The 12,156-nt window shown below is 38.5% G+C and overlaps 1 protein-coding gene across 1 annotated transcript; it reads right to left on the minus strand.

The window, feature by feature from the left end:
- Positions 1-1,455: 1,455 nt before the first annotated feature.
- TAGAP (T cell activation RhoGTPase activating protein) lies at positions 1,456-11,442 on the minus strand. Its single transcript, XM_081315405.1, has 10 exons — positions 11,288-11,442; positions 10,589-10,673; positions 10,432-10,485; positions 9,227-9,293; positions 7,623-7,774; positions 6,922-7,083; positions 6,519-6,628; positions 4,547-4,742; positions 4,157-4,262; positions 1,456-3,497 (listed from the first exon to the last, which is right to left on the minus strand). Exons 2-10 carry the CDS (start codon positions 10,613-10,615, stop codon positions 2,269-2,271), a joined length of 2,103 nt encoding a protein of 700 aa, XP_081171531.1. The 5' UTR covers positions 10,616-10,673; positions 11,288-11,442; the 3' UTR covers positions 1,456-2,268.
- Positions 11,443-12,156: the final 714 nt, after the last annotated feature.

Genomic DNA, 12,156 nt, shown 5'->3' on the forward strand with positions numbered 1-12,156 from the left:
ATACGAATGATCCACAGAATTCTTTTATGGAATGAAGTTGCAAATTTCCATGCATGTTTTTGTTCATCTAGTTCATCTTTTCCTTTAGTTGATGTTATTCTGATCAGAAAATGGTGTAACTAATATCATATTGTAGTAGAAGACAACTTCACTTTATTCGTGGAAACAAAAGTTCAGAATTGATTGTACCCAACCTGACAGGCGTCATGAGTCATATCATGGCAACTTTGTTTACCTTAAACCCTCAGGAAAACACGGGGAAAGTCTCAAGATCTGTGAACAGATGGAAGCAGTGAGTCATTTTCCTAGAATATAATGGTTGTCATACAGGCACAACAAAACAGGCAAAGAAAATATCTGCTGATGAACCCAGAAACTTGCACAAAAAGCGGGGATAGAAATGGCCTGGTAAATAGAAACTGTCTTGTCCTCTGACAGTGAAGCTTAGGAACATCGATTAAGAACATCTAGATTTTAATCTTAATAAGATTAAGAACTCAAGTCCCTGATGAGAGAAAATGCTGACTGGATTTGGAAAAAACTCACCAGCAACAATCTGACTTTGATTTTTAGTTTCCATGTTAATGATTTGCTTTGCATGGAACATAAACAGCTGTGATTTCCAATGCCCCATCTTCTATAGTTTTTAAATGAAACTGTGTGTGTGTATGTTTTCCTCAGCCTGGTTAATAAATACATGTAATATCCATAGATTTCAGTCATATGGGTGGAAAAAGAATCAAACACAATGTATTAACCATACCAGATCCACCTAACTCATTCCCAAATAACCATTTACTTCCATTTAATAAACTATAAAAGGATGCACTGAACATATAGGACCTTGTGATGTTTTCTGCAACTGACCTTGTGAATATGGGGACCTGTGTGAGACTTTTATGCAAGCTGTATCTGGGCTTGCTAGTTGGATCATATCTTTCATCTGAAAGTATGAAGAACAAGAAGAACAACACCTCCTACTCCTTCTGGAAATATTCACTTTTTGGGTCCTTAAAAAGCATTCATGTAATATGATCTGGTGGTCACAGAGTCTGTGATCAAGCAGCCTCCCCAGCTAAAATCCTCATGGTTCATCTATCCTCATGGGGGATGGAACAGCATCCATTGCATTAACTTCAGGGCTAAATAATTTGTGTGGCTGCTTGAGGGATAGATCAGGAAGATAAGGACCTTAGGAGGTGGCAGAACCATTACATCACCCAGCATTCTTCAGGTACATCCTTGATAGGTCCTGTTTTGATCCCAATATTTCTGCCGAGTCCACAAACCACATTGAAGCCAAACAAATAAACCACATTATGGCATTATACAATGAGTAATATTTATAGTTGTTTGATATAATAAAGTTTATATTCAACACCTTTGATCTGACTTCTGGAATTATGAGGAAACATCAAGCTACACAATGTTGATCTACATGAATATTCAGTCAGGGTTTCTTCAATTTGGCATTTTCCAGATGAGTTAGGGCATCCTTCTGAATTCCCAGATTACACAGCTGAGATTTGCCATTTCAACATTTCTGAAATGTATGAAGTTGGGGAAGACTAAAATAATTTAGAAAGGCTTTCTTATACAGTACATTCAGACTATTTCTCTCATGCTCACCCCGGTCCCAGTGCGATATGTTCCAGAAGGAAACTTAGATTATTAGAATTTTCAGGGATAGTATCATGAAACAGAAAGTCTCACTGTTTCTACTGCAAGAACCATTTCACAACATTGAGGTTTAGTTCAGTTGGAAATTCTTTACAAATAGGAAGTGGTGGTGGAAGAAACTGTATCACTTGAGAAACGCAAAACCAGACGAAACAGCAGAGCCAGGTCTGTTGAAAACTATACTTTTCCTTGGTCATATGATAGAGATTGGCTCAAGATCTCTGCAGCATTTCCCCATATCTTTTACTTCTCTATTTCTGTTTATATTGGATCCCTGTCTAGACTTTTAACAGAAAAAGAAGAAATCACTAATTCAGGGGAACAAAGTGAATAAAGCTAAAAGGACGTATTACATTGGTTTTAAAATGTGCTTTTACGTTCATGGGAATAGCCAAGCCCAGATTAGGACATAATTATTTTGTACAAAATGGGCCAAAAAGCAAAACACATTACACAGGTTGCTAGACAAAAAATACAATTTTATGGAAAGTTGGATTTATATCTGCTTAGGCAATAATGTTTGGCAAAAGTCTTGCTTCCGTGCCCAGTATGAAATATATACATTTCTAATGAAATGAGAAAATTAAGTTAAACATAGGATTCTTTTGCACGTTGTAAGTGCTCAAAAGTTATCTGATTGTTCTGTAGTGTCACATATTCTTGTTTGTTCTTTTGATATGACCCAGACATGGTCCTGAGACGGTACACTTGAGGAGTCAGAGGCAAATTTGCCCGTGAATGTATTCCAATAACAAAATCCACAACTGGTGTTTGGTCCTGGGAGTCATTGACCAAAGAGTGTCTATCCTTAAAATGGTTCTCATTTGCTTTGTTTGTGATCTCTTTCTTGAGCCTCAGACATTGAGATGCAGAATCCTGAGGAACCTTGGTAAGCCTCAGAGAATGAGCTCTTAAATTGTTGTGTGAGGAAAATCTATCAGGAGAAAAGTGTTTGGTTGCTTCTTCATAGGAAGGAGGCCTTCTAGGTTTATTTTGATCTACAAGTCGGAACACTTCAACCGCTGACATAAAACGGGATCTTAGTAGACAGCCTGAGGGTTCTGGACTGGGAACAGTCTCATGAGTTGCTTGAACAATTTGACAGGAAAATGGTCTTTCTTTTCTTGGCCCCTTTTTGGCCAGCATCTTCTTGCGGGTTGCCACAGAAAATGACATGGAGTGTTTCTTGAGCTCTGAGACACCACTGTCACTTCCATTTGAAGTTTTGGTAGAGAAGGACCGTGGCCGAGTTAAGACATTGTTCTTGAAGATGGCAGGTGACGAGAGTGGTGAGCTAGTGAAGACAGAAGAGTCCGAGACCGAGGAGGCACTGTCTAGTGAACTGGAAGAAGATGCACTGAGTAAGGAATCACTTGATAATTCTGAGGGTAAGTTGGCTTTGATCCTGAGATTTGATGGTTTTTTGCTCCTGTAGAGACCTGAAGGATGGGATTCTTCAACTGTCTGGGTTCCCATTCTCAGCTCTCTACCCTTCAGTCCCAATTCCTTCTGCAGAATAAAATTCTCTTCACTTTTGGAAAGTTTTGGAAGTTTCACACAGCCTTTTTGGCAATTCTTGGAAGACTGCAATTCTGGTTCTGAGGACCTCCTCTCAAGTTTCTTCATTGTTGTTTTAAAACGGGCCAGGGACAAGCCAGAAGGGATCTGGGTCCATGGCTGTTTGGGGTACAGTTCTGTACTGCTTGGCCTGCTAGTGTGGAATGAGCCCTTGTGTTGAAGGTCACTGAGACTGCATTCCCCTTCAAGGTCTGTGCTGTCGTAAGCAGAATCACGATGCTGGTTTGGTGCTGACATTTCTGGAAGAAGGAAAGGAAATGTTGAGACTAATGGACAGAACCACAAATAAGTCAGTGGTCACTAACAGCTATAAAGTATGTGAACATCACTTGCAATTGAGGAATAAAGGCTTCCTGCCCAACATAGTGAAAAGGATTTAAAAAAAAAAGAGGATACAAAACTTTAAGGATCAAGTTACATAAAAATAACAAAACTAATAACAAAACTAAACTAAATTGTCCATGAAAAGAAAAATGATAAAAAACAGAAAGAGGAACAAAAAACGAACCATATTTATATGAAACTTAGAAATAATCAGTGGTTTTACCAAAAATACCCTATAATGCTATATAATAATTTGATACCTACACATTGGACCCAGTCTCTCTGATAAATCTTCCCAAAACTTTACATATATTATTTCTGTTTCTCTACCCTGGTTTGAAAGGAACCTCAATGATAGGCAATTCTCTTGTGAAACTCTTAAGATATACTGTGGTTAACATTTAGAAATGGCTTACTGTTCTTACTGGTTGGTTATTTTTTGCCACTTCCTTAGTAACTAGAATCAAACATTGTTAAATAGTACTTTCAATGTAATCTAAGCATATTCAGAGAAAAATGATTAGCCAGCCTCTGTTTTAAATATACACTTCAAAGCCATGCAAAATCAGGGTACCTGTCATATCGAGGGAATTATCACTATTCCTACAGAGCAGTGAGTAGATTTCTTCTCCAAATATATCTGAACAATTATTAATGAGGAATTCCACCAGTGCCTTCACCTAAGCAAGCCAAACAAAGAATGTAAATCAGAGATTAACTTGGAGTCATTTCAACATTAAATTATTAGTGGAATCTACAGTATATACGAAGAACTATATATTAAGAATATCTTGATAGGAAATCCACATGTAAATTCCGGCCTTGAAGAGTACAAGCATAAAAACAACACACAGAATTATTGCCTTTTCCTGCCTTGCTTTCCAGTAAGAATAAAATACTTCTGGAGAAAAAACAGTCAAAGACAAAAGACAATGTGGAACAGGTGAAAAGAAGACGAAGGTACCTTAATAGCCAATTCTTTTTGGATTTCAAGTGGCAGGCTTTTGTCACAATTTGGACTCAACATTGTTGGTCCAAAACAGATGGCGAGGTTACTAGAATCCATTTTGTTGACTTTTGAGTTTTTGCTGATGTGGTGAAGAAGAGAAAGCAAGTATTTGAGCAAATGAAGATTTAGCTGTGGCAATTTGCTTGCAACCCTGCAAAAATGAACATAAGGGGAGGGGGGGGAGTCATCCTCAGATTGTAGCTTCTGGTTTTTTTATTTTTAAGATAAACTTTGCATTCACTTATATGAGTAATACTTCCTCTAAAATGTGGAAGTATTGATTTAAAGTGGTTACCCAAAGTTCCCATTCAAAAGTCCCAGTGAGTGAATTCATTGTGAGTTTCTCTGTGCAGGAGATGGGCAGTTCCAAAGCTACTAGCTAGCTAGCTAGATAAATTCATAGCAGGTAGACATAAATGCCTGAGTAGACACCAAGCAGAAATTGTTTTGTCTCCTGGGAAATTATGGGGTAAAATGCTCTTGAATTTATAATTAAATTTGTATAAGATTTGTATAATATGCACATCTGTTTTTTTCATTAGGTGATATTCCTTATTCATCAGCTGAGATATTACAGGTATTCCTTGTTTAGCAACACCATTGGGACTGACAATTTGGTTGTTAAAGTAAAGCAGTTGCTAAGTAAAACCATGACTTTCCTTTGCTTTACAGAATTGTGAAAGTCATAAATGTGAGGACTGGTCGCAAAGTTACATTTTCATCACCATTGTAACTGCAAACAGTCACTGAAAGAAGAGGTTGCTAAATAAGGACTATCCATATTCACTGGTTTGATTCATGGGACCCTCTCATTCTATGTATGTAGGTATGTAGGAATGTAAGCATAGTCAGAGTTAAGCACATTTTATTCCTTGCATTGTATTTTGGCATAGCTTCAAATCTGAAATGATTTGATGGCATTGTGTTGTCATGAAGTCAGTCAGATTTGATTATGGGATGATATTACTGCTCTCCCCCACTCATGTTCTCCCAGCCTTTGAAATGGAAGGAAGGGAAAAATGGCATTATTGCAAAAGCCATTTATGTTTTTACTCTCCCCATTGCTAGTGTGTGCCTCAGAGATTCATTCTTCCTCCTGTTTGCCCACTATGAATAGTTCCCCAACTTTCAATAAAGATGAATAAAAAATATGGAATCCCACACATGTCTAGTCACAAGAAAGTATCTGAAACTGCAACAAAACACAAATCTAACCATGTTTTTTGGGGAAGAAGTTCTATTGAATTCAATGAGAATGACAGACAGAGTGAAAATTGTAGGAGATCTTTTGGTTGGCTACACTATTAGCCAAGCTTACTTGACAGCATGACCCATTAAAAATTAGTGTCATTTTAAGCAGGCAGAGGGTTTCACTTCAATACAGCTTTTTCAATTTTATTTCACTTCAGAATAGATAGGAGATGTTGTAAAACAGGGGTGTCAAACTTGCAATGTCATGTGACATGTCACAATGTATTGCGACTTTTTTTCCATTGCCGGCAATGGGATGGGTGTGGTTTCAGTATGATGTATCCGGCCCATGGGCCGGTAGTTTGACACCCCTGTTGTAAAACTTTAATCTGAAGTGTATAGTCTTAGATATCATTTCCTCTGGCATCATTCAACTTTTCCAGATAAAACTTTTACCCTGCTTTGCTTCATTGATGAGATTTTTTTTGCGGGGGGGGGGCGTGGGGAGCAGAATGTGGAAAGGAACTGATTATGTCATTTCCCATTCATAATTCTCTCCCATAGCTTTTTTGTTACATGAGTGGGACTAAAGAGGGAATCATGTAATGCTTCCTGATTTCTTGAGTTAAGAGCTATTTGTCTGCAAGCATCCAAGTAAGGATTTCAGAATCTGTATCTATTTGGGTTGCTTATTACAGAACAACAAAAAGCCACCCTTGGAGAGAGGTCCACTTACTCTTTCATGGCTTCAATTTTCTCTTGATGATTCATTTTTTCTAATGCTGTCATCCACTCATTGTAAAGCTCAGTCAGCAACAATTTGTGGGGAATGCTTCGGAGGAAATCCTGCAAGAAACAACCTTTAGTTAAGCCATGGTAGGCAACTTACAGCCAACATGCATCTTGGAACTCTTTCAGTTTGGTTCATACCACAGTTTCCTGGGATTGTGTATCCCAAAGTCAGAGACAGATCATAAGAACAGCAGCTCTGTCTCCTACCATTTTCCATTGGAGGCTAAATACATAAAATGCAACAATAGCAGAATTTATTTCCTAACTGCACTGGTTTTAGGAATATCTCTTCCTAATACTTGAGAAACTGGAACCTATAATAAGAAACCAAATTAACAGATGTATACCTTAAAAACCACCGCTAGCAGATAAACAGATTTTTTCCCTAAGGCAACGTTGTCTCCAGCATTTAATTCCTCTCTCAGCTCCTTGCGTGCCTTCTCATTGGCAGCTTTTCGAAATATCCCTTCAGTAAATGGTCCTTTCTGGAAGAGTATTGTAAGGATGTCCTACAATGTGAACAGGAATAAAAATAATTTCACATGTGTTAAGTTCCAGACAGAGAACTGAACTCCATCATTATTCTATGCTCACCTTTTCAGTGACATGTACTGTATTTGGCAGGACAACATTTATATACATTATGATACTGACTTCCTGAGTTACATACAACTGTTCCCTTTCCTTCCTTAATCATTTTTTCCCTCCCCATATTTTCCCTAGCTTTTAGACTGTTTGCTTTTTAGCTATCCCAGACTTAAGTAGAAATTCCTTTCTCCCTTCAGAAGCAAAATTCTTGACACAATATTGTAAAACTTCAGTAATATGCTGTACAACTCATGATTCAGCTTAGCCTTAGAGAAGAGTTTGCTTGGCATAGATTTGAATTATTTTAAATAACATGTTTAATCGTAATTCAACTTCTTCCATATATGACTAGTAGGAGGAAGAAAATCCTCCTGTTGCTTATGTTAGGGATTATCTTATGCAGACAAAGCGCAGAACACTATTCATATAAGATAGATACAATACCCTACTGCTTATTTACCTGTATAGATTTGGGCAGCGTATCTTCAGCACCGCAAATAAGTGACAGAGGGAAATCAAACAGAGGTGGTTTCAACTCAGATTCTGATTCATGGGTAGACCGTCTGAACATAAATGGCAAAGATATTACATTCTTTCTTTTCCTGTGACGATCTGTTGGAAGAACAAAAGGAGTAGGAATAATGTGCAACCAATGAGTGACAGCAGCACTGGATACATGAATATAGGGCTATAGAATTATATGAATCACCTATTATCAACAAAATTATCTTTGGATGCTTTAGACCAGGGGTGTCAAACTGCCGGCCCGCAGGCTGGATGCATCATAGCGAAACTGCGCCCACCCCATTGCTGGCAATGGCAAAAAAGTCGCAATACATTGCGACTCATCACGTGACGTAGCGAGTTTGACACTCCTGCTTTAGACTGTAGCTCCTATTCTGACTAATTGCCAAACTAATTGCCAATCACCCTCTGGGCGGGTGATCCCCAGAGGGAGGGCATTTTCTCTGGGTGCGCCTGCCCTTTGGAATGATTTACCTGTGGAACTCTGGACCGCCCCCGATCTGCGTTCATTTCGCCGGGACCTGAAAACCTGGCTTTTCAATCTATCAGGCCTGGACTGAAGGGGTTTTAGCTTTTTAATATTGTTTAATTGTTGGGCTTTAATTAATTTAATTCATTTTCATTTTATATTATCTTTTTATATTGTCTTTTATATGCTGCCCTGTAAACCGCCATGAGTCCTTCGGGAATAGGGCGGTATAGAAAACTAATAAAATAAAATAAAATAAACTGGCTAAACATGGACTGGGGGTAATGAGCTTTGTAGTCTATTGCAAATTGGGAAAAGTTGCTATAGTTATACTCCTTATTAAGCATCCAGCAATGCTAGAAGGAACGACCAGATCAATTGAATCTAAACAAATGCAGTTTGCAAAACTGTAAATTAGTAGCAAAAAAGGCCGGCCCAGTTGTTCTTGGTATCAGAGGTAAAAATTGGTTTCTTGTCAAAAGTGATTGAGAATGTTCATTGTGGCAAATATATCACTTTTGAACTGATCCCAAACCTAGCTTAATTAAAATGGGACTTCTGTTCTACTATCAACCCAGTTGTAAATTCTCCACCTCTAACTCTGTTCTTGCTGGAACCATGCATTTTGTATCACTTGCAGATTTACATTTTATCCACAATCCCCTTTTTAAGGAAATCAGCCTGTGTTTCAACCATCAGTGGTGGCAGTTAACCTGTCATCCTATGGTTTGTCCTAGAATAGCCAGCCAGCCAGCCAACCAACCAGTTTACAGCTCTAGACATTTTAGATGTATATATATTGCCACCAGGGGGCAATTTAGAGTTATAAGTTATGATTTAAACCTGAGAACCCACCAGCCTGTGACTACTACATAAAAAATGTGGCCATCCTCAGTGCCAGAAGGATAGTCAACTATCCAATCCCTTGACCAAGACAGAGCTTGGGACTCATCCTGTCACTTCCTGCATCATCCAAAAGAGCAGGATAAATGCCTCTCACTTGTAGAGAACAAAGTTCAAGGTACGTTGGGCTTAGCAGAATCCCACTGTTCCTGTTCCTGCACACATACCGATCAGCTGACATGACTCATCTTCATTATCACATGTCATGAAGAAATGACGTTTTTTGAGATCCTCCTGAAATTTAAAAAAGTCAGTAAAAATCATCAATCCATCGTGTAGCAGAGATTCTTATAAAGCTGTAAAACATCACGTTGCTCAGTTCCTCAAAACAAACAGACAAAACCCACACCCTCATTACAGGAAAGGATGCATTCAGTTGCAACACTGAATTGCATGGCACTTAACCAAACATTAAACAGAAGCAACAATAAATATTAAAACTGTCCTCAACTATCCTGTTTACTTTGCTGAAAGGAATCCTTAGTGAGCTCTGGAAATAATATAAATCCAAAACATGATAACAAGCAAAACATGGTTGGTTTCAAACCATTGGCCACGGTTACTATTGACATCAATGGGTCTTTTATTATTCAGGACTAACTAGATGTCTACCGATGTCAATGGATTTATTCTAAATTTGAGTGAGTAATGAGGGCCTGCAGGGAAAGGTGGGTGGGTGAGAAGAAAAGTTAAACAGATACATTTCAGACAGGAATTAATGTGTGATAGAGAGGATTGCAGCCAGGAATCTCCCAGGGCAAATGCGAGCTGTTTTATGCGAGCTGCTCTTTGGATGTCAGCCATACATCCAAGTAAGGCTATAAAGTGATTGCTAACTGCACTGGAAACAGGCTCACTGAAATTAATAGGTTTTTGAAGTAACAGGTGTTTAGAATTTGGACATTATAATCCAGACTGCAGCCTTACATATTTCTGTTCTGTACTCTATTATGAGCACAAATCTTGTTCCTTTGGCTTGAACTGTAGCAGGGAGCATAACACACTCATTCATGTTTAAACAGACTTCCTAAAATTACTAATGAGTGTGGATGGCAGTTCAAGAGTTTTCATTTCATTCAGTCTTTAAGGTGATTTGAATTCAGTAAGGATGAAGACGCAAGCAAAAGATTAAGTGTACTATCATAAAACATTGGCTAGAATTAAAGTTCTATTAAAAATAACTCCATTTTTTCCCCTCATAAGCTAAAGCTTAGCAGGAATGATTGACCATGACGTTACAAAAGCATAGCATGTGCTCTACAACTCTGAGTGAGTTTACTCAGAAGTAAGTCTCACGGAGCCCCATAAGAAGTACGCTTACAATCACAAACTCTAATACATAGAAACAGCAAAGGGCTTTATGTGTGTTTACCTCTGATGAGTGTGCAGTTAAAGCCTCCATCTCTTTTGCATTTAAACTTTTGGGCTGTAAAGTAAAACAAAGGAAAAATACAATCAGAAATCTAGTTTCAGCAGCACTCATTTGCAGCACTTCTAGAGAGAGGAATATGAAGAGAAAAGGTACTCACTGCATGGCAACTGTTTAGCACCTTCATCAGTAACCAAACTGTTACACCTTTAATGATCTTGCTTTCCTGGGTTTCTCTTTTTTGCCTGTTTCAGAGGACAAGAATGATATTAGCAATATCTGCTAAAGCACACAACTGTACCTTTTCATGTTGCAAAATTAAACTCGATACAGACTAAGTAATTTAAGATGGCCTAAGTAATTCATTTTTTTCTGTTTATTGTCTTTGATTTCTGATTTTTAAAAATGCCCCAAACAAAAAGGAGGCTTGACCGCTCTATAAACAGCAATTCTACTCTCTGGAGAGAGAAAAAAAAGATTGTAACTTGCCGAAACAAATCTGAATGAGCAAATCCTACAGATAATCCTTCATAGCACGATGTTATAGCAGCTCTGAAAACCACTTGTTAATCACATGCTAAGCTGAACGAATATTCTATGGTTTGAAACAGCAAGGGAGGACATGAATAACTCACTAAAATAAATCAAGTCATACAGTATATGCTAAGAATTTATCAATCAGTCAAGCCTTATCCCAGAGTTCATAATGAACAAGCATTTTGTCAGCAGTACAAGGTAGCTAAGCTGGCTGGGGGATTGGGCTGCAAGCTATCTGAAATCTTTTTTTCTGATTCAACCCCCCCCCCCCAAAGTACAGGACTGTCCTGATCATTTCCATATGCTTATCTTGCAAACTTACCAGGAAAGGGTCTCTGCCCGAGTTTTTTCACCTTACGCAAACTGCAGAGGAGGAGAGAAGCAGCATAACCGCTTGGCTGTAACCACTGTAACTTGCTGGAGAGAACTGAGGACTCAGCCACTCAGCCCCACATGTGCTGCTGCATTCGGAATGACTGCTGGTGGTTGTAGTGGAGGAGGCAGGTGGAAAGTCACAACGTCAGAACAACAGGAAAAAGCATCACGGAGGGCAGAGCTAAGCGAAGCATTCACTGGCAGATGCCTGCCAGCTCATGGGTTTCCTCTTCCTTTTAGGGCAACTGTTGTAAGAGAAGAATTTTTCCCACTTCTTACAAAAAAAAAAAAAAGTCCAGTGTGGTCACTGATAGAATCGTGATGGAACAGATGAGGTGTGTTGCAGGCAGAAGTTCCAAATTACAAGGAGAATCAGGTGGGATGTGTGAAAAACTCTAGTGCTCTCTGTAGGTGGGCTTAAGTGGGCCTACACAGCAATAAAGGGCAACATACATCCAGACAGAAATTTCTTATCAAAAGAATGTATCTTTTACATATGATTAGTCTGAAGATATCAAATATGACCACAAGTAAACCTCAGTGGCTTTAAAAGTACAAGTTTAAATCCTCAATTAACCTTTTAAAAAGCACCCGTGCTGTGCACTGAGAGGTGTCGACAAATACATCACATTCCTCTTCTCAAATTTATTATCGTTTTATTGTTTTGATTGTTTCTTTACTTTGGGGATGGCATTTCAATAAAATAGTGGTATTGTATAATGATCAGATTCTTTGTTAAGTTTGCTCCAGTATGCACAGTATACATCTAAAGATTGACATTCCCTCCCTCCCTCTCTCTCTCTCATTCTCTCTCTT

The sequence above is a fragment of the Vipera berus genome (genome assembly GCF_964194415.1).
Source record: "Vipera berus genome assembly, chromosome: 1".
NCBI classification, from domain to species: domain Eukaryota; kingdom Metazoa; phylum Chordata; class Lepidosauria; order Squamata; family Viperidae; genus Vipera; species Vipera berus.